Source organism: Tursiops truncatus, chromosome 12, assembly GCF_011762595.2.
Source record: "Tursiops truncatus isolate mTurTru1 chromosome 12, mTurTru1.mat.Y, whole genome shotgun sequence".
Lineage (NCBI taxonomy): Eukaryota > Metazoa > Chordata > Mammalia > Artiodactyla > Delphinidae > Tursiops > Tursiops truncatus.
In genome coordinates, this window is record NC_047045.1 from 80,571,687 (window position 1) to 80,594,725 (window position 23,039).

General features: G+C 48.1%; 1 protein-coding gene across 8 annotated transcripts in view; it reads left to right on the forward strand.

The window, feature by feature from the left end:
• Positions 1–23,039, forward strand: part of TULP4 (TUB like protein 4) — a 228,503-nt gene that overhangs the window by 180,605 nt on the left and 24,859 nt on the right. For all 8 annotated transcript variants that reach the window (XM_033867911.2, XM_033867906.2, XM_019951676.3 and 5 more), the window contains 5 exons: positions 4,348–4,528; positions 6,884–7,018; positions 10,461–10,627; positions 19,569–19,793; positions 20,922–21,156. In XM_033867911.2, the coding sequence (XP_033723802.1) occupies positions 4,348–4,528; positions 6,884–7,018; positions 10,461–10,627; positions 19,569–19,793; positions 20,922–21,156 (943 nt within the window). The remainder of the gene's footprint in view (positions 1–4,347; positions 4,529–6,883; positions 7,019–10,460; positions 10,628–19,568; positions 19,794–20,921; positions 21,157–23,039) is intronic.

A 23,039-nucleotide genomic window follows, 5' to 3' on the forward strand; every position in this document is an offset into this window, starting at 1 on the left:
AAAGTGAGCGAATCCTGCTGGGAAACTGGCACTTGCTTGGCACAGGGTGGCCACAGACCTTTAATTTATTTAAAAAAAAAACACAGTATCTGCAAAGTATAATAAAATAAGGCCTACCTGTAGTAAAAATTTGTAATCACTTTGTTATCCTCTCCCCCAGCTTTAAATCACAAAAGCAAATAAATGGGGCAAAGTCAATTCCTTTTGTAGCTGGTTCCAATGCTACTGGTTAAAGTCTACTACAAAAAAGGTGAACAGTTACAGAAGCACATATTTTTATAGTTGAAATCTCCTAATATGGTCTTTATTCGAGAATTTAGATGCATATCAGTCTCCAAAGGTAAAATCACTGGTGATATATGTCATCACTGATTCCAAAACATAAATCTTTTGAATGATTTGCTGTCTTCTTCCTACCTCCTTTGGTCTGTGGCTTGGTTCGTTTTTAATTGCTGGTGATAATTGTGTTACATTTTAAAATAATTACATCTAAAACTAGTTTAGAATGGAGTACATTTAAATGGAGAGATTATATGTGGATACCACAATTTTTTAAACATTGCATTGATACTAAACAGTGCCCTGCAATAGTGTCCCCCGTCCCTGAGGGACCGCCGTTGAACTGGTGTGGCCTGAGGCCTAGCAGGTTTCTACCACCTTCTTTGGTTCTTAGTGCACCCCTTACAGAGGGAGCACTGTCCCTGCCCCTCTGTGAAGCCTGCAGTCCAGTAGAGAAAACAGCAGGAAAAATATGAGACAGAAATTTGTGTCATCCATAACTGAAAGTGTTTTGGAGGCCAATTTTATGGGAGGATTTGAGCACTGGTTTAGTTTAAAGAAGAAAGGAAAGAAGTTGTTGCTTCATTTGTAGGAAAATTTGGGCAAAGGCCAAAGCTTTGGGCAGAAATTTGTTTGCTAATAGTCACTGGGCATCCGCTCATGCCAGGCAGCATGGGAGAACCTGGGGGTGCAGACCTGCCCTCAAGAACCTCATGGTTTAATGGGAAAGACAGACATGCAAAAACAGTGTTGTGGGAGCCATGGTTAGAGTGAGGTTAATTCTGTGTAGGGGGCCCCAAAAGCCTCGTCTGAGCACCTGTAACGTATCAGACACCATACTGGACACTGGAGATGAAGCCACAGTCTTTGCTGGCAGAGGACCTGCTGTGTGTGTGGGTCAGGGGATGGGTGAGGTTATGAATCTCATCTGGGACATGTTGATTCTGAAGGGCCTGGCCTTCGACACATCCAGGGGTACGTGGCTGGCAGGCAGTTGGACCTGTGAGTCTGGAGCTTAGGGGAATGGCCTGGGCAGGAAGCCAGCCCTGAATGGGGTGCTTGAGGCTGTGGACGTGACTCTGACCTCCTAGAAAGGGAAGGAGGTCTGGGGCCAAGCCTAAAAGAGGAGACAGAGCCTGGGAAAAAGGAGCCGGCACCATTCTGTCCAGAGCACCAGAATTAAGGAGTGGAAGCTGCAGGGACGGATGCATTTGCCAGTGTGTGTATTTATTATTATTAGACTTTTCTGTCTTGTTCTCTTGAAGTCCTTGGCTCATAGAAGCTTTATCTCATTGGAAATGATTAGGCATGAAAAGAACTTGTAATAGAGGAGATTTTTGAAAATCTGATTTTATGTCATATCAGTGTTCTTCAGTTATCTGACACACTTGTTCCAAAACAGAGTAACTTCCTCCATCACTGCTTGACAACCCGACTGCTAGGGTTGCCTTTTTCCTTCTCTCTGATCCTAACAGTGCATCATCTCTCCAGAGAGATGCAGTCGGAGGCGATTAATGACGGGGGATTTGGCAGCTGGGTTTTTTTGGTCCCCTTTTGCTTTACTGTGATGTTGAACATTGAAAACTCATTAAGCCACCAGGCCTTTATTCAGGAATTAGATGGTGTCTGTTCTTCTCCAAAATGGAAAAATGTGAGTGTTACTCAAAAGATGCTTCATTTCCTCCTTCCCTTCACAAACCCTGCCATGTGTCATCGGATATGACAGGCCCTGAGGAGATTGCAGCGATCAGAGCAGACATAGTCCATGTCCTCAGAAGCTTGCAGTCTAGCATGGGAGTCAGACAAATCAAATAATCCCACAGTCAGATATGAGAATAGTGGTGATTGTGCCAGTGGAGACTGTGGGAGCCATAACAGGAGGGGTCTGGGAGCGTGTTTGGGGTTGATACGTTTTAATCCTGGGGACTTGAGAAGAGTGATTGTTTGCTCTTGCCTGCTACTGAGCTACGTTTAGGAGAAACAAAGTCACAGGTGATGAAATAACCCCTTCACGTACACCATGGTACAGGGCTGCCCTTCAGACATGCTTGAACAAATGGGTGAGGATGTGGAAAGGGGAGAAGAAAAGCCTGCTTCCTGGGATGTTGCCTTACAGTGGGGTTCCCACACGTCTTTTTCTTCTGAAATATGTAAATTGTACATTTCAGTTGAAGTTACAGGAGGTCACGTTCCATATTTATCTTCTCTGCAAACTGCTCAGGAAGCATATTCAATGTCTGCCTCTGCCAGGGCTTCAGTGGCTCTGACCCACCGCTCCAGTGTCTGCCTCTCTCTGCCCGTGTCACATGAGGTCTTTGTGGACATGCTGGTGGATACTGTTTATTTTCTCTGTTGGCAGCCAAGAATTCAGCTTTTTCTAAAATGATTTTTACTGTGTTCCTATTACGTCTTATCTGTTTCTTCCTTTAAGCAGCGTTCGATGATGATTCATCACTGGCCTTGGGGGAAAACTGTTTTAGCTTCTTTTTTTTTTAAGTTTACAATCATTAAAAATGTAGATCATGTTTAAAGGTTTTTGGGGTTTTTTTTGCGGTACACGGGCCTCTCACTTTTGTGGCCTCTCCGGTTGCAGAGCACAGGCTCCGGACGCGCAGGCTCAGCGGCCATGGCTCACGGGCCCAGCCGCTCCGCGGCATGTGGGATCTTCCCGGACCGGGGCACGAACCCGCGTCCCCTGCATCGGCAGGCGGACTCTCAACCACTGCGCCACCAGGGAAGCCCTAAAGGAATATTTGATGGACAATTGGTTTATCTAAAACAGCTCTAAATTCTGTGAGCATATTACTGCTGAAATGAAATACATCTTCCCTTGCAATTAATCTCTCGTAATCATCAGGATAATTGCCTATTGATTGTCACTGACTTTAATTCACTCATGTAACCGTAAATACTTATTGAGTGCCTACTGTACCCAAAGCTCTGTTAGGTGCCAGGGGTACAGCTGTGGACGGTCTTGGCCCTCAAGGAGCTCAGTGTCAAAATCTAAAAAGCAAAAAGTAGTATGGACCTAAAAGTCTTAAATAACTTTCCCTTTGTGTAGATCCTGGTATGGTTCTCCCAGTGAGTTGTCGGTGGATAGACAGATGTCATTAGACACAAAAGATACAAAGATTTCAATGCCGGCAGACGCAGAAACCTCAGAGCCTAGCACACAAAGCAGGAGATAACACGGTGTACTCCTCAGGGAGGTCCTGCTTCCCAGGCCCCAAGGGTCCCCTCAGGGTCGTCCAAGTGGGATGACGCCCGTCGGGGGGGCTTTGAGCAGCCACGAGCAGCTCCTCTGCCGCTCCGATGGAGGGCGTCCGCCGCCGCCCAGTCTCCCTCTGCGTGCTTGTGCTTAAGCCCTGGCCGTGTGTCTGCCTGCGGGCCGGTGACTGGGGGGGGCCCTAGGAGCGGCCCTCAGCACACAAGGCGTCAGGCCTGTCTCAGCTCCGCGCCGGCAGCGCTGGCGCTTGCCTCCCAGGATTGTTTTGACAGTTAGTGAGGTAAACTGGTTAGAATAGTGCTTAGCCCAAAGTAAGCACTTAATGAATGTATTAATATCATGAATTCATTATAACATTATTACTTAAATACATCAACGCCATTATTAGTCTCAGTGAAATAGAACATGAGACAAACATGCTTACATACACTTAAAGTTTTTCTTTAAGAGATTTTTAACAATGAACCTCTGCTGCTGCTTTTTTTTTTTAAGAAAAATAAGAGAGTATTACCCTCTTCTTAGCCCTCCTCCTTCAACCAAAAAAGCAAAACAAAGAAAAACAACCCACAGAAGGTGAAACAGTGATTTTGCTGGTGTTTGAAAACGTCCACATAACATAATGAATATATTTATTATAGCATTAGTCACGTTTCACTAAAAGAGGACTAAAATTCTTCCAGTAATAGCCAGCTAAGTTTCCGCCACTTCCTGCTTTGTGTATTTCCTCAGTTGCTTACCTGGTCTCTTTCTTTAGTCCTGGTGGACGAGTCAAGGTGGTGAGGTTTGCCAGAAACCACAGACCTGTCTCCCCATACATCACGAGTCCTGGTCCTTGGTTGCAGGTGCTGTTTGGCACGGCTGACGGGCAGGTGATCGTCATGGACTGCCATGGCAGGATGCTGGCCCACGTCCTCCTGCATGAGTCAGACGGCATCCTCAGCATGTCTTGGAACTACCCCGCCTTCCTAGTGGAGGACAGCAGCGAGAGTGACACCGACTCCGATGACTACTCCCCGCCCCAAGGTAGCTCGCGGGCTCCGTGGGGACAAGAGTGTGGAAGGAGAATGAACCCATCCGCAGGGGAAGGGACAGGCCCGCGTGCGCATGGCTCCCTGACCTACTGGGCAGGGTTCTCAACGGAAGTGCAAGGCAGAACTGGCCTAACCTCTGTTCTTGGTTGGACCGTCTTCTCTCTGCCATTCCTTTTTGCAGAATCACTGGTCAGGTTGATGAAGCTCCATTGGCTTAGGTTTTCCTAGATATAAAAGAAGACTCATGGCCGTTTCCATGCCCCTGGGGTGTCGTGGGACTTCGCTGCTTAGTGAGAGTAGAGAGAGCTGGAGATGAGACATGCTGTGCCGTTATTCTTATACCCTAATCTGTGGTGTTTCAAATCCCTAACGTTATTAAAGCCCGTAGCTTTAGTTGTGTGGGGAAAGGATTAGCTCTGCCCGTAGTGAAGGCCAGTACACTGGGCTGGTATCCATGCCCCTGTCTTTTTTATTTCAGGCAGAAGGTCTGGGCTTCCTCAGTTCAGGTGAACCTGCCGCCCTCACCCCCCGCCCCCAAGCCTCACAGTGACGTTAGATTAGAGTAGATGATGTCGGAGTTTTTTAACATTTGGACCAGTAATGAAAGATTGTTTCAGACCCTTGGTGGGGATAATTTCAGGTTCCAGCTTCCTTCACCCCTTGCAGTGTGTCTTAGCCCTCAAAGCAAAAGCCTTTGGTGTCGACGCTGGCCATCACCAATGTCAGCCCTCAGCACTGGCCCACTCAGGGCTCTGGCTCTTCCCCAGTGTCCCATCCCCTGCTCCAACCTCTTTTTTTAAAAGGAGAATATGTTACGAATAGTGGAAGGAAAAGACTCCCCGTGGTCACCTGCTGCGGGACTTCCGGGCAGCTGTGCTCACACTGCTGGCTGAGTGCCCTTAATGGGCTAAAGGCACATGCTGGACAGTGTCTACCCTTCCCTGTGACTGTGGGCATGTTCAGCCTGTGAAGGGCTGGTCCAGGGAGAGTATTTTTAACTTTCTCCCCCATCAGCATCTGCCCTCACTGGTACTTGGAGTCTTCTCCCTCTTGTCCCAGACGTGATAAAGTGTCATGCTTCCCAGAGACGTACACATATACATCGCCATTCGTGCAGTTAGGGAGAAGGCAGTGTTCAGACGGGTAATGAAAGATTGTTTCAGACCCTGTGAAAAAAGTGTAGATTGGCGGTAGTGTTTCAGGATTGGTGGGTGTCGGGAGGGAGAGCGTTCTTCGCTCCTGGAAATCCATCACCTCGTGGGGCCCCAGCCTTGAGCGAAGTGCCGATCCATCCTCCGCCTCGTGGCGATGAAGCCAGTGTCTTTCAGCCTTGGACTCGGCATCCTTTTAAAACAGAACTTTGCTAGATTGAATGCATATTTGCTTATCCACATTTATTAGGGGAAGAAACAAGATCCAGAGACCAAGTTGCTAAAGCAAGTCCAGAGTAAGTCTCGGAGCAGAACGCAGTTCCTGGCTACTACGCTAACCTGTTGCCCTCTTCAGAAGCAGAGGCCAGTTTGGAGGATGACTGGGATTTACCATTCAGATAGAGCAGGGTGTTTCTTGGTGGCCTAGGGAATTTGAGCACAGAGGTAGGTACCTGCAGCATCTTACAAGTGAAGCAAAGGAGAGTCATAGCTGGGGATCCTCTGCAGGCGGGGCTGAGCATGGTGAGCGAGCAGAGATCAGGCTGCCCGCCCCGGGTGGGAGAGTACAGAGCGTCGTCCCTCACGGCTCCTTCCTTAATGCACAGTCTCCTCGCACGCATGAAGCAGGGTTCCCTTCTGCTGGCCGTGCGCTGGGTGTGAGCCACATCCGACCTTGGCCTTCTCTCCAGATGTGGGGTCTCTCCTGGTAAAAGCAGAGAGCTCACGGTGGCTGCTCGCTTCCTATAATGTTCAGTGGAAGTGTGTTCAGTGTTGAAAGGCAGCTTTTCTCTGTACTTTGGACCAGGATTAAGAAAATGTTTTCATCCCTCTTCGCACCATCCTTACATGTTACGTGACATTAAAGTAATTTACGTTTGCACATCATCAGAACCATGTAAACCCGTGACCACAGGGGTTAATAAACTCTGCACGCACGATCTCAGCACGGCGTACAGAGCCCAGGGAGCCCTGCTCGGTGCCCTCGGGGCTTCGGCCCCCAGCGCCCCTCATTCCAGGGGGCTCCGTGTAGTTCCTGAGTGCTGTGCAGCATTGCCTTACTTGGTAATGTCCCAGCCCAGAGTCTGATCTGCACTGTTGGGCAGTTTCGAGGCCCTCCACAGGATTGCAGCACGCGGGCCTGGATTCCGGTCACGTGCTTGTTGCCTCGTTTTCACTCGGCACTTCTGTCCCCGCAGATGGTCCGGCGGCGTATCCCATCCCAGTACAGAGCATCAAGCCGCTGCTCACCGTCAGCTTCACCTCAGGAGACATCAGCTTGATGAACAACTATGACGACTTGTCTCCTACTGTCATCCAGTCGGGGCTGAAAGGTACGGATCAGCCCGAGCAGCCAGCCTTCCGAGCTGGGCGTCACGGCCAGGCCTGTTGACCCCCGGCCTCTGCAGTGGCCTCTTCCAGGCTTAATGGAGTCTGTTCACTCCTCTGCTTAGCCGACAAGTCGATTCCTATCTAGTCTCACCTTGAGGAGGGATTCCTGACAGTCCCCTTCGTCTTCACCTGCCCTTCTCCCCTCACGGCAGGAGCGATCCTCTCGGGTGTGGGCCACTTGCCTGCAGCCAGCACTGCGGGTGTTGGGCGGCAGCACCTGCCGTGCCTGTGGCAGCAGGTGACACACAAGACAGCCGAGGCCTCGGTGTGAAGGTCAGCAGTCAGGGGCTGATGCCTTCCTGAGGGACGTTAATGAAATGCTGTCTCAAGGCAAGACAGGCACCCGTAAGCATTCGCAGTGTTCTGAATTTTGCAATTCAGGAATACCGTTGGGGTGGTGCCTCTGAGGAGTTCTTTGGAAAAACAGTTCTGTCTCTTCAGGGTTGAATGGTGCAGTGTAGAAATTCCAGGGCTACTTCTGGTCCTCGAGGTTAAGGGGCCTGCTATAATCTGAATGGGAGCCATTGCGGGGCCCGGCGGTGGGGAGGCAAACCGGAACCTTCAGTTCAGCTGCTGTCCTTCGAGACTGGCCATCAGACCAGAGTCCTGGCCATGTTGCTTCTTGTCTGAATTGTTCAGGAATGCCAGGGATATGGAGAATCAAGTCCACATACTTAACTGTTGATTGGCGGGAATGCATCGTACCTGCCTGCACACCCCACAAGCACTTAATTCTGTTTCAGAACTATTGGATATTCTTGGAAACAAGTTAAACTCCCTCTTTTAAGTGTCCCATTTGCTGTTTCAAAACTATAATTGTAAGGAATTATTTAGCCTATAAATTCCGGAGGGACATGCGGACGTCCTTCTTTATTATCACAAATGGACCCGGTAGGAGCTGAGTAAGTTTCTTTTTACGATGATGATGAACTTAAATTCCTTGGACTTTTCTGTAAATTCTTTTCTGAATTTTCTGTCTTTCATGGAGCTAAAACAAAAAGGTAGTCATCATAAATTCTCTCATATATTTAGTGATCCAAGCTCTACTTTTGTTCTTCTAAAATTCTGTTTTTAAACCTTTTAACCAAGTTTGTTAATTGCATCAGTACCTGCCTCTAGTTCTGCCGTCCTGAACTTCGTTCCCTACCAAGTGTCTGACCGAAAATATCATAATTACCACTCAGTTCCTTCGTATTCTTTGTAGGGTGAGTTTTTCAAATTTTTCACCATCTTGGAAACTACCTATGGAAACTCTATTTTTTATTCCTTGGATGTATTCTTTTGTTCTCTATCAAACTAAATTATATTGGAGCAGCCCTTCTAACACATTCCCACAATGGGCATGAGAGGATTGGGAACATGAAGGTGAGGTGACTTGGGGAGGCGACCCAAAGTACCCCTCCCAAATGTGAAAGTTCTTGACTTGAGTTTTATCCTAAAATACAGGCAAATTTAGCATTCTTGTGATGACCTAACTAGAAATCTCAGTCTAATCTCAGAATGTTTTCAGTCATTTATGCCCTCATGACACGAGATGCTTTTGCACTGCCTTCCCAATTTCAGAAAGTTAGGTGACGTTTCAGTAGATTGGTGTCATCCAGTAAGTGCTGCATGTAGGCAGTTTCTCTCTTCTGTCTTGGTTTCAGAATATTTCAGTCTTACGTGTGGTATGGACAGCAGTCGTTTTTTGAAAATTTATTTATTTTTGTCCACCGCTTTATGGGATATGTTAGTACATACTGGGAACAGGTCGCCAGGTGCCGTCAAAGATGGCTCACCGCAGCTTCTTCCATCTGCGGTAACCTGTCCCATCACGGACAGGTCGGTTGTTTGACTCGCAAGGTGCAGACGGTCCCTGACTTACCGTGGTTCAACCTGGGGTTTTTCAACTTTATGACGGTGCAAAAGCGATATGCCTTTGGTAGAAACCGTATTTTGAATTTTGAATTTGGATCTTTTCCCAGGCTAGTGACTTGCAATCCCATCCTCTCTCGTGATGCTGGGCAGCGGCAGCGAGCGGAGCTCCCAGGCAGCCCCACAATCACGAGGGTCAAAACCCGATACATTTAAAACCACTCTGTACCCGGACACTTTGTTTTTCACTTTCGGTACAGTATTCAGTGAATTACGTGAGCTATTCAACACTTTATTATAAAATAGGCTTTGCGTTAGATGATTTTGCCCAACTGTAGGCTAATGTAGGTGTTCTGAGCATGTTTAAGGTGGGTGAGGCTAAGCTATGGTGTTCGGAAGGTTAGGTGTATTAAATGCATTTCCAGCTTACAATGGGTTTATCCAGGTGTAACCCTGTTGTAAGCCAAGGAAGATCTGTAGAGCAGAAGGGTCTAGTATTTCTTTTTTACTGTCTCGAAGAAACATCATCAGAGAACTTTTCCAGCGAAGAAAGGTGACTCCTGGTATTCCCCAGCTTGTCACCAACACTGTAATCTGTGTCATGTGCACAAGAGCTTACAGTGCTGGACCCCTCGTGGTCTCCACGGCCAGCCCTCCTTCCCACCCCTGCCCACTCCATTTTCACTGCAGATTCGTGGGGTTGGGGGGACTTTGCCTTGCTGACGTTTGCTGAGGAAGTTCTGCCTTGAAGAAAGATCTGCTGAGTATCCCAGCTTCGGGGAATTCTGTTTATCACACAGTGAACTGTAAACTGCTTCACCTCATTTGGGGTTTTTACCCTTTATTGTGACTTTCCTCTTTCTTGAGGACGTAGCGGGGAGGGGGGGAAAAGGCTATTTCCCCTCTACCCATCTTAGGCTCTCAGACCAGGCCCTGTAAGTTAGACTGACAAAAAACTGATTGACCAGAGAAAAACACACAGAAGCTTAACAACACCTGCACTGTGTTTACCTGTGGAAGCACAGAGATGAGTAGCTCAGAGGGTTTAGATAGCATGTTAACAAAAGAACAATACATTTTTTGGAGAAGTGACAAGGAGAAGACTTGAAGTTTCTAGGACAGCACATTGTGGGCAGGTAATTATATGGGGGAGCTAACGGAAGATAAGGGCCAGTTAGTAAAGTTTGTTATGCAGATTCCCCTGGTGTTGATAATGGTCTAGCGTTGTCACCAGTGGTTCATTTCTGTCCTTCCTGGTGGGGGATGGGTAGACACCTTCACAGATTTATGTCCTGCTTTTAGGCAAGTAGGGGGAAGGGAGAGAGCTTTTCTTCTATCTGCTTCTTCTCCATCGCCTTCAGCTCTATGTAATTCTCATGCCAATGTGGCATATCTTGGGGTGCACACTCTGTTATCTTTCAAGGAAAAATAATCCAGTCATGAATTCAGACTCTGACCAAGCCAGAGCATCTTTGCAGGGAAGCAAGGGTCCCACCCTCGTGCTGACCGTTTTCCTCTTTCTGATTTCAGAGGTGGTGGCCCAGTGGTGCACACAGGGAGACCTCCTGGCAGTCGCTGGCATGGAGCGCCCGACCCAGCTCGGCGACCTTCCCAATGGCCCTCTTCTGAAGAGTGCCATGGTCAAGTTCTACAATGTTCGCGGGGAGCACATCTTTACACTGGACACGCTTGTGCAAGTAAGGATGTGTGCCAGACACCCGGCCGTGCCTCTGATGTGTTAGTTTGCACCCACCCTCCGTTAAATGCTCGTGAGCTGATTCTACTCACTGTGATTATCTTTGACAGATTTTAATCTTTTGTTGACCTGAATTAAATTATGGGGTATAGACCAGAAGAAGTAAGGGAAAGAGAGGTTTTTGCCTGTTAGCCAAAATACACCCATTTCCATTCCCAGACGAGTGCACAGTGAGCAAGCAGAGCGAGCTGGTGTTTATCATCATTCGGAAGCAAAAATCAGAAACTCGCAGAGACGTGAATGCTGGATTTACATTTATTTACTCTGATTTTGTTTGTTACGCCAGTAATGTACTTTTACAGCTAAACTAAATTATTGTTAAACAGTAAGGAAAAAAGCTTAAAGGTGTTTAAGAAAGTGTGCACACGTGGGCCCCTCTCTATTTGTTTTTATCTCCCAGAAAGCTTTAGGCCGCCTCATTTCTGGTCTGGATCAGTTACGGTGGAGGCAGAATTCCACTACAGTGGCGTGGAGTGGAGTGGAGTCTGAGAGCGAGTTGATGGTTGATGGGGGTGACAATAAACTAGGGACTTATGTCCTAACCTTACCTAGCTCATCAGAGAGACCGGTATACCAGGTTTGGGGAAATTTGTAATTAGGTGCAGGCATTAATTATTTAAATGTATCTTTTTTTTAATTGTAGTAAAATACACATAACATAAAATTTACTGTCTTAACCATTTTTAAGTGTACTACATTATTTTGTAACCAATCTCCAGAATTTTATCATCTTTGCAAAACCGAAACTGTCCATACCTTCTTGTTTCTATGAATTTGACTGTTCTACGTACCTCATATAAGTGGAACCATACAGTGTGTGTCTTTTTGTGTCTGGCTTACTTCACTTAGCAGAATGTCCTCGAGGTTCATCCACATCGTAGCCTGTGTCAGAATTTCATTCCTTTTTAAGGCTGAATAATATGCCATTGTATGTGTGCACTACGTCTTGTTTATCCATTCGTCCATCAGTGGATGTTTGGTTTCCTTCCAGCTTTTGGCTGTTAACGAATAATGCTGCTGTGAACAGGGATATACAGATATCTCTTTGAGTTGCTGCTTTCAGTCCTTTTGGATAAATGCCCAGAAGTCGAATTGCTAGGCTATATGGTAATTCTGTGTCAGACTTTTTGAAGAGCTGCCATACTGTTTCATGGTGGCTGCACCATCTTACATTCGCCCCAGCAGTGCACAAAGATTCCAGCTTCTCCACGCCCTCTCCAGCACTTGTTATTTTCTGGTTTTTTGATGATAGCCGTCCAGATGGGCATGAGGTGTTATCTCGTGGTGCTTTTGATTTGTATATCCCTGAGGATTAGTTATGTTGAGCATCTTTTCCTGTACTTGTTGGCCGTTTGTATATCTTCCTTGGAAAAATGTCAGTTCAAGACCCTTGCCCATTTCCTAATTGGATTGCTAGTTTTTCTTGTTGCTGAGTTGTCATAGGATGTAAATGTATCTTTTGACAGTGTAATATGTTCTGTGGGCAGATAAGCGTATTTGTTTGTTCGTTTGTTCAAGCACCCAGCAAACATATTTTGAGGGGCTCCTACGCAGCTGGCCCTGAGCTCAGAGCTCTGAGTGCTAGTGCATAGAACGCGATGCAGGAGCCCTTCAAGGTAACAAGCTGAAATCAAGCCCCGGCCAGAGCAGGACAGCGTGGTTTTAAAGTGAGAGTCAACGTTGCCCAGGCCGCCTCTGCAACCCCGAGAGGCAGAAGTGGTACAGGCTGCCTGAAATGAGGAACTGGAGAGATTCATGTAGCAGAGAGACCAAAACTGGAAGGAATTCAGGGAACTGCGAAGGATGGTATAGAAATGGGCAGCCAGGGAACCTTGGTGGGTAGCATCTGCTCTATGACCTGAGACTGGCAAGTAATATAAAGTCGTAATAAGGCATGTTCAGGAAGAAGTGATAAACACAGGATGGGAAGCTGTGCTTGGGTAGGAAATGCAGATTCCTATTTTAGAAGTGAAGTAGTTCTAGGTGATGAGGCGAACCCAGGAAGAGCTCAAGTGGAGCAGAGTTGAGGCCGTTAGCATGAGGCCAAGGTGTGTGACAAAATAAAGGTAGATATTGGAGTCCCTATGGATTTGGGATTGAAGGAGGGATTACCTGGTTTACACAGTAATTGTTACCTTACTGCCAGGGCATTGCTTAATACCTCTGGCATGTGTTACATTTTTCTGTTTATTTGCCTTATTTTCTTAAAGTCAAAGGCCATGGTTTGTTCATTTTTCTGACCTTCACTGTGCTTAGAATGTAGTAGCAGCTCGACGGCCTTAACCATTGCAAAAGTTCTCATCAGCTCTCCCATGAAATTAACATAGGTCCTGAATTTAAACCATTTGAGGCTCAGGGATAAGAGAGGGGCGTGGCTCACCTTCCTTTGGAGAAAGCTATTCACACAGTGTCTCAGCATTTTAATAAATTGTTGACTCTTTTTTCATTTGAGGGTCTGTTTCAGCCATTGGAAAAATCGCCTCAATAATATAAAGTTAAATAACGATGCTACTAAAAACCAAGTACAGTACTGCTTATATGTAGCACCAACTTAACTGTCGTCTGTAATGATTCTAGAATCACATGTCTGTACTGTGCCATTCAAGTTGTCCAAAGGCAGGAACGTTTTTATAGCAGGAAGGAAGTTAGGCAATTTATTGGGCTGTTTATAAAAAGAACTAAATGCAGTTTAGATCGGATAACTTATTTCCAAGTGAATGAGATTGTAGGTTATCGCGTACAAAGCCGTTGCCCAGCACAAACTGGCGGCAGCCTCATTTTAAAACTGATTCTCCTGAGTTACTCACAACAGCAATGCCTGTGGCTGAAGCTCCCAGAAGGAAATACACTGTAATTTATTTTCTTTTCCTTCCTGTCATAATTTAAAAGTCTAGAGTTGATCACACTAGGTGCTATCTGTAACCATCTACATGTAATTGCGTATCTGATCCTTTGACCACAGATTTTGAGGGTTAGCACCACTGACGGAAGTTCACAGGCTTCGGTGCTTCAGGTCTGTGTGTTTTTTGTTTGGTTGGCTGGTTGGGCTTTTTGGGTGGCTTGGTTGGTGTGTGTGTGTGTTTAGCTTTATGAACTTTATGAACTTTTTTTGCAATAAAGGCAAGTTGGTGGAGTTGCCTTATATTCTGTAAGGTTCAGGTGTTGATGTAAGATATTTGGGTAAAAAATTAAAAGAGGAAGATGGTAGGTGTGGGAACTGAAAAATCAAGTGACGGAGCCTGGTCATAGACTTCCAGGCTCTTGAAGGAGAATTCTTTAGCAAAACTAGTTTTGCCTTTTCTTTAATTGAGAATTAATTGTACCTGTTCTCTCAAAGCTGCCACAGGTGTGTTTTTCCCATTGTTTGCTGTAAGTAGCTGAGAAAGTCCCTTCTGGGCTGTCTGCTTATAAAATACAAGAACGGCATGTTCTTTCAAAACGGAGATTTGGGCGACTGAATCCTGAGCTAGCTTTTATTACTGCAGCTTAGTTGGTGGCCAGATCATTGTAACTTAATATTCAAAATTGTCCATGGCTCCAGCCAACACAGTTTCACGGTGAACAGTCACCACCTTGGTCTATTTAAAAGTGAACTCTGCTGGAAGGCTTTCCTCCTGTGTACTCGCCTGTACAAACATTAAACACCCCCTTCTACCAGGGGCTGTGAAACATTTGAAGTGCATTTCCTCTAAGACAGAGATCCCCACCTTCTTCCTAGGGGAGCTCAGAAAGGAGGGAAAGCAATTGGGAGACAGGAGACCCCTCTGACATTCCCGGGTTCTCACTCCTCGTCCCAGGGCTCCATCAGCCAGCAGCTGCGTACCTGGATGGCCTCTTTTTCTCTCTCTTGGGCCAGTGTAACTGGTTTGACCCTTTTGTTGTCTCTTGACTCTAATCCTGCTTGAAAAGCTTATCTTTAACATGGAAAGGACACCCCGCTTTTTATTCCCTTTTAAACTTTTCGAGGACTCCGCACAGCGCACTGCTGCACACAAACGGTGGTGTGGTGAGCAGGCTTTCAGGTCCAGCCACAAGCGTCACCAACTCACTCATCTCAGGCTCTGCTGAAACTTCCTGCATGGAAGCTTTCTCTGCTCCCCTGTCCGAAACGATCCCGTTGCTCTGCCTCTAGCCCCTTATTCTACCATTGTTACCTCGTAGCATTCTTCACTAGCTGACACCATCAGGTAGTCCGTCCCTGTCACAGAGCCTGAGGCACTTCTCTCTCCCCGTCCCCCCTCAGAGCGTCAGCTCCGTGAAGGCAGGGAGCTTCTTTTATTCCGTGTCAATCCCCAAACGCCCAGCATGTGTCTGGCCCACTGCGCACATTCGACAGGGATTTACTGACTGACCGATTGACAGCTCAGGAGGCGAGTACGTGATTGGACGGATGCATGGCGCGGATCGTGTAGCAGCAGGAGATGAGGTCGTGAGGTATTTAGCGTCTCTTTGCGTGCATAAGGGGTTGAAACAGGCCGTTAACCTTCCATGATGCTGTGGCAGCGGAACTAGGGTGAGCAGACTAACCTGCTTTCCTCGTAAGTAGCTGGCGTCTGACACAGAGAGAGGGACAGCCTGACTGTCCATTGGCCGCTCCTCTCGTGCCTCTCCGGCCCAGGGACACCTGGCATCGGGCCAGCAAACTCACCAAAGCACCAGGTTCCGCCACACGGATACTCCCCGAAATGCAGCTCGTCGTCTTGCCCTTCTGCCTTAGATTTACGTGCCGAATACCTACACAAATTAAGTTCTAGCCATCGGTGCTAAAAATAGTCATTTTGTGCAATTTGAGAAAGCGATGAAGTCCACACATTTACAGCCGAGTTTCTCCCTAGCAGACGGCAGCTGTTCAAAAACAAAAACATTCATCTGCGGGAGTCGCGTCTGTGTGCACCCTCGCGTGTTCCCAGGTTCGCTGGAAGAGAATGTTTGACACCGTTCTCTTCGGCTGCAGCTAATCCTGGTGGGTGGGATGTGCCTGGGGAAGATGAGCTTGGACGCGCTCTACCGGGGGCAGTGAGCAGGGGATTCCTGTTCTACCTGCAGCGACGGGTCCCAGGGGCCGGGGCTGCTGAATCGGGACGCCCCTACCCTGTGTCTGCGGGCACGTGTGTTTACCACCGCCTTGATTCCTGTCCTTTCTGAGAAAACGGCAAGCTTGTACTGAGGGCTTTGCAGGCTGGAGCGCCAGTAAACAGCACAGGAAGATGAGCACCGGCAGGAAATGAGACTTGTAAAAAGTAAGATGACATGTGAAAAACTGTAAAAGTATAAGCAAGGTATAAAAGGATTTTGTTGTGTTGTTAATTTTCTTATTTCTTTATTTCCAGTTTTATTAAGATATATTTGATATGGACACGTTGGAAGTTTGAGGTCTACGACGTCTGCATTTGCTATACGTGTGTATGGCAGTATGATTACTGCCGTGAAGTTAGCTCTCACCTCCCTCATGTCACATAATTACCATTTCTTTTCTGTGGTGAGAACATATAAGGTCTTCTCTCTTAGTAACTTCTAGGTATTTGTACAGTATTGTTAACTGTAATCACCATGCTGTGCATGGATCCCAGGTAGTAGGACTTCCTACGGGCTTACAGGACTTACAGGGATCCTGAGAGGTCATGGCCCTACTTACTGGCCTCAGACTCAATGGTAACTATGACAGTCAACTTCCCCATGTCAGTGATACCTCAGCATCTTCAGACAAGAGTATCAGCTTTCAGTAGTTGTAAATTTTTCCTTACTTTTCTAATACAGCTTTAAGATTTATTATGGCAAAGGCACCAGTATTTATTTTGCTACTTTATTATCTTACATGGGGCATATGCTGTAAAAATAAATTCAATGAGTGTGATTTCCCCCTTTGCTGAAATAAATAAATCATCACTGACTTGGGCAAGTAAGTGAATGCTGTACCGTACTGTACTGTACTATAAATTCCTAGTGGTAGTGGTCTTGTCCTGCTCTTAGAAAAGGGGGTTTCCTGGTCACCTTGCTCCAGATAACAGGTCCTTTGAGACCCTGCAGGCATCACTTCTCCAGGCCAAATTATTCCAATTCTTTTTTCCCGGGTCTAGTTTTCAGTCCTTGCACTCCTCCTTGCTGAGAATTCTCAGTTTTCCTCATTTCGCGATGCCGGGTGTGGAGGGCACGGCCCTTCCTCCACCTTCTGCTGCTTCGCGCTCACCCGGCAGCGCCGCGTGGCTGGGTTACCGCCGAGCGTGGGCCCATGTGACCAGGGGGCTCTTTTCTGCCACAATGAGTTATTCTGGTCATTGTTCCCTCGTGGTTTATGCAGCTCGTTTCTCCTCTTATCTGTTGCCTTTTCTACACATCCGTTGTTGGGTCTGTTTCTGAGTAAAATAGCCTTGACCAAGCAGATTAAGGGGAGAACTGTGGGGAGAATTGGGGTTCGTGACTGTATTTGTGGTTGACAGAGAGGCAACACGTTGTAGTAAGATGAGCATAAGCAGCGGGGTTGGGGGATGGGTGAGAATGTGCTCTCCTGCTGATCAGCTGTGAGTTACGGAGCTCTCTTAGTCTCAGTTTCCACATATGTTAACTGGGAATAATGATGCCTGTGTGGCAGAGTTGAGAGGATTAAATGAGATAATACGGGTGCTCATTAAGATACCTTAATGTGCAACTGGAATGTAGTTAGTTTTTACGACCTGATTGTTAATTTTTGTTAAGATGGGTAGTGATTATACCTGTAATTATAACAGATAGGATTTTTATCTGTTTATAGACTTGAAAGTCTATAAAGTGGTTTAAATTCCTTTTTACAAAGCTATAGCATACTTATCATAACGATAATCTTATAGAAGACCCTCCCAAAACATGTAATCAGCTGTTAACACAGAGGTAATTACTATGAAAAGCAAACCAGGAGGAGGGAGGGGAAGAGAGGATGAATATATGTGTTCTTGCATTGTGACCACTGGGACATCAGGTAGATGGATTCAAAACTCATGGAAAATTGGAAGAAAGAAGTGTCTGGTATTTTTGCAGCCAGTTCCAACCGAGTCAGATTGTGCTAATTGGAAGCGGTTCTTCATGATTTGAGCTGTAGGTTGTAAGTATTATCTTCGGAGACTTGGGGGTTGGCAGGGCGGTTTGCAGCTTTAAGATCAAGCATGATTATGCTACCAATAGAGCTTTGTCCTAAACTGCGCTTACGGGGGGTCGGTCATACTGAAGAAACTCTCTTCGTATATTTTTCATGTGTCGTCTGCAGTGTCTTCGGCAGTGATTATGTCTTGCTCTAACCTAACAGTTTCCTCTGTGGGGGTCTACCCCCTGTGAGGGATCCTTTTATAAGGAGGCCCTTCTTGGAAGTACTCTGAAGCCCCCAGACTGAGCTCCAGGCCCTGTGACCCTCCTCCAGGGGACTGCGGCTGTGGTCCTACCCTGCGGCTGCGCGGCCTCGCCATGATGGAAATGAAGTTATCTTCAGCCTTGCATTTTTGTTTTGAATTCGAAGCCAGGATTAGCTGACCCTGGAGGCTATTTTAAGCAAGTGTCTTCATGTGTTTCTTTTATCTTGATGCCTGTCACTAAAGTGTTGTGAAACTTCTCTTCCTGTTTCCTATAAAAGATCTGGTATCCCCACTTCTGATCTTGACTTCATTAAATTGGAACTCCACCTGTCTGGACCAGAGTGAGCGAATCCTCTCGCTGCTTCTCCGTCGCGACCCTCCGCCTCTTCCTGGGCTGACCTTTCCTAGATGGCGCCCCTGAGCTTCGGATTCTTTTTCCCAGTGCAGCCAGTTTCTAACTTGCATATTTGGATTCCAGCCTGCCTCTTCAAAGCCAATAATGGCCACAAACCCCTAGACCAGCTGCCACAGGAACTGTGTCCCTCTCTCTCCCCTTTCCTGCCCCATCGGCTCAAGGATGGCTGAGAATAACAGTGATTGAGTATCTGTGGGTTATCACCTGTGATGAGTCCCAGAAGCACTCTGATTTCTTTCATCTCTTTTAATCCTCACAGCCCCCTTTTGACTCATGAGAAAGTACGAGACTTGTATTATTCCCTGGGTCATGAGCTTGTGACTCAAATCCAATGTTGATCTGACTCTGAAATGTCCCTTATAGGGACAAAAGGGAAGGGCCATCTGGTCTACCTCTCCAAGCCTTGGAAACTACCCCTGTTACTTGAGGATCCAGGTAGCCAGAGCCTCAGGAAGGAATACGGGTTACTGTGTACCGCAGGCTGTTTGCATCTCCTGGCAGAGATGTCATTATATGGAGCTAGGTTAGGTTTTATGTCACCAAATTAAATGAGATAATACATGTAAAAGAACTTGGTAACACCATTCCGGTGCTTTGTGCTCTGGCCTGGGGATCTAACTACTTTTCAATGAAAATACCGACTTTTTTTTTCCTTAATTAATTAATTTTATTTTTGGCTGCGTTGGGTCTCTGTTGCTGCGCGCGGGCTTTCTCTAGTTGCGGCGAGCGGGGGCTGCTCTTTGTTGCGGTGCGCGGGCTTCTCATTGCGGTGGCTTCTCTTGTTGCGGAGCACGGGCTCTGGGTGCGCAGGCTCAGTAGTTGTGGCTCGCAGGTTCTAGAGCGCAGGCTCAGTAGTTGTGGTGCACGGGCTTAGTTGCTCCACGGCATGTGGAATCTTCCCGGATCAGGGCTCAAACCCGTGTGCCCTGCATTGGCAGGTGGATTCTTAACCACTGCACCACCAGGGAAAGCCTGAAAATGCCGACTTTTTATAATGTAGGATTTAATATCCTCGACTGTGCTTTTTAAAACCAACATTCTAAAAATCTGTTAGATCATTTTATTTTGCTCGACACAGAGAGCGTGATCTTTCTTTGCTTTTCACAAGAGCAGAAGCTTACACACAGTCTCCCTTCCCTTCCCGGCAGCGCCCCATCATCTCCATCTGCTGGGGACACCGGGACTCTCGGCTGCTGATGGCGTCAGGACCGGCCCTGTACGTGGTGCGTGTGGAGCACCGGGTGTCCAGCCTGCAGCTGCTGTGCCAGCAGGCCATTGCCAGCGCCCTGCGAGAGGACAAGGACGTCAGCAAGCTGACCCTGCCCCCCCGCCTTTGCTCCTACCTCTCCACTGCCTTCATCCCCACCATCAAGGTAAAGCCTTCCCCCTGCTCCTTCTTCACCCTGCTGGCTGCCTGCCTGCCCCGGAAGGACCGCCGGGAGGAGGGCGGAGTCAGGGAGATGGGCGAGAGGCCCAGAGCAGGACCACAGAAGTGGTGCGGCTCCCCAGAGTTCTGCCGTGGTCCTCCCTGTGTGCTGTCTGTCCCTAGTGTTAGTGTCCATGGGGGACTCGCCTTGTGTGATGGACGTGAGCTTTCTTGTGGTAAAGGCAGTATTCCGAGCCTGACTGCTGTAGCCTCCCGACAGTCAGTCCGTCCGTTCAGTCCTGACTTGCGGGCAGATGCTGCCATTGTTCCCACGTGAGACAGCGGGAAACGTGTTCCTAGAAGTCAGGTAACTCGCTCCATCGATAGTTACGAAAATGGTCGGGGTTGAGCCCAGTTCAGTCCTAGGGCCTGCCTTCCTCACTACTGTGCTGAGGAAGCTGACCGCTGCCAGCACTCACTGTCAGCTGTCCTTTATACGGGTTGTAACCCAGCTAGTCTGTTCTCAGTGGGAGTGTGTGGAACATAGCTGCCAGTTGCTGTTCAAGGGTGGGTTTCCTCCTTAGCCTCTGGCCCTCTGCACCTTAGGTTCTTTTCTGTATTCTCTTTTTTTGTTTTTTATCTTTGCTTCTAAGTATCAGATTGGCTTGTTGGTTACTTTTTTTCTAAAACGTCAGAGTTTTAGAACCTGTTATGATGTTTTTTTTCTAGTTGGTTTACAATCTTGGTTTTGCAATAGTGATTCTCCACGCTGGCTGCACGTTGGAATCACCTGGGGGAGTTTTTAGAAAATGCACATGCCCAGGCTTATCCCCTGGAGATTCCAGTTTCATTGTCTGAGGTGGGATCCTGGCTTAGGTATTTTTAAAAAGCCCCCAGGAGATTCTTTTTTTATTCTTTGGTCATACCATGCGGCTTGTGGGATCTCGGTTCCCTGACCAGGGGTTGAACCCGGGCCCCAGCAGTGAAAGCGCCGAGTCCTAACCGCTGGCATTCTGACACACACCCAGCGCTGCGAGTCCCTGTTTCACGGCACATAGTTAACCCTTCCTGAGCTGCAGCCAGTGCAGAGTATCAGTGGTGCCCACACTTGCTTCCTTCTGTGTCCTGCCTCCAGCCCCCAATTCCAGACCCCAGCAACATGCGAGACTTCGTCAGCTACCCGTCGACCGGCAGCGAGCGTCTGCACTGCACCATGAAGCGCACAGAGGACGACCCCGAGGTGGGCGGCCCCTGCTACACGCTCTACCTGGAGCACCTGGGCGGGCTCGTGCCCATCCTTAAGGGGAGGCGCATCAGCAAGTTGCGGCCCGAGTTCGTCATCATGGACCCGCGGACAGATGGCAGATCAGGTGGGGCCCCCTCCCCCGGAGGCACTGAAGCCCTGTCGGGTGTGGTTGTGGAATAGCCTTCCTGGCGAACTGTGCGGAGGGGGAGCCTGTGGATGAAACGTGAGCCTGTCTGGGCTGGCGAGGAGCATCCCTGAAGCTGCTCCATTTCCAAAATCCCGTTAAAGTTAATGACTCTCTTAATGTACTTTCTGATGGGTTTTTAACAGCGTTTTGTACAGCTTCAGTGTGGCCGGGCCTGTAGAGGCAGCGCGGGCTCCAGTCGGGGCAAGCTGGCATAGGCCTTCTGGGAATGGCGACTTCCTCTGTCGGTTACTCATCAGGTGTTCACTGAGGACCTTCGTGTGCTGGTGGAGGCCATCGGAAAGTAGTAGTGAGGTGCTGTCTCCGCCCCCCAGAGGGAACGATAGAACTGGAGTTGTCAGACCTTCAGCCTGCCCCCCAGCCTCCCGCTAGCACCTTGCTTCTGCTCCTCTCTAATCCACCGTTAACTGCTTTGTAGCCGACCTCCAAGGAAAACTGCTTGTTCACCCATAGAGATTTTGGCATGGTGAACCACCCCTGCCTTCCAGAAACCCTCCTAGACTGGTCTTCATGACTCGGTGGTGTGTCCAGGTGCTCTCTGCGTACTTCTCTCTGGGAGCCTCGAGGGAAGGAACCGTGATCTTTTTGTTGGTACCGTGTGTGCTAGCCCGGGGCCCCCACCTGGTGACTGGCATGGCCTGCGTGTCCCCGCCAGCAGGACCTGCTGGCCCGAAGGTGCTGCCGCCTCCCTGTGGAGTCTTGCCCGTCACCGTGTCCCTCAGGGCCCGCGGTGGTTGTCACGCCAGGGCTCCGTCTGGCCCCCGAATCCCGGGGACCTGTGGGGAGGGAACTGAGTCATCGTGGTACCCCCAGGGCCTGGCACGCACCTGACCTTGAAACGACACGAGCTGAATTGGGTTTGTTTCCATTAGTTCATCTTTATTCTCTCCACTTCCCGTCTCCCATTCACGCTCTTGCCCATTAAGCTGGGCTCTGCCCCTCGTTATGTCCCCAAAGCCACAGGTCGTGGGACGACCAGAGTCATCCTCCTGTCACAGTGCAGTGGGCTTTCTCAGCCTCCTTGCCCCTCTAGTGTTTTATATAGTCAATCCACCTCTGTCTGCTTTTCTTTATTCACTCAGCATCTGTGGCAACATTCTGCTACAGTGTTACTGTATAAAATTGAAAGCAGTACAGCTGTACTTACCTCAGTCAGTTTTGTCTTCAGGAGCAGGGAGAGCAAGTAGAAGGAGTGGAGGCTGGTGAGGAGGCAGGTGGAGGCAGGAAGGCAAAGAGAGGAGAACAGGCGAGCAGTGGACGTGAACTTGGAAGGAAAATGCGTTTCAGGGGATGGGAAAGAAGAGAGCTGTTGACGATGAGCGTGGCCGACGAGGGGACGTGTGAAGAAGGGCTGAGCGGCACACGCGTCCCGGCTTCTCACGGGCGCTCTTGCCTCCCAGGTTCCTCCCGGGCACGTGACTTCATAGAGCCTATGCTCAGGTGACATCTTGAGGGGAACTTGAGTCAGAGCTTGCCTCTGTTCCCCGGATGCATGGATTCCCTGCTGAAGAACAGGACAGAAGCCGGGGGGTGGGGGGACGAGATGTTTTATTTTTGTAGTTAAAAGAAGTTAAAAGTTGTAAAGCAAAGTGATTCAATAAGGTGTGTTTGGTGCCTACTTTGTACACGGTCCTTGAATCTCCTGCAGCTGTGAAGCAACTCCAGGGCGTCTCTGCTTTCAAGGAGTTTGTAATTCCTTTTGGACGGCAAGACAACATTCGAAAAGTTCATTTAAAAAGTCAAGATTTAAATACCTTGAGACAAAAATAGAAGATGTATCACAGGCAGAATATGACTAATTA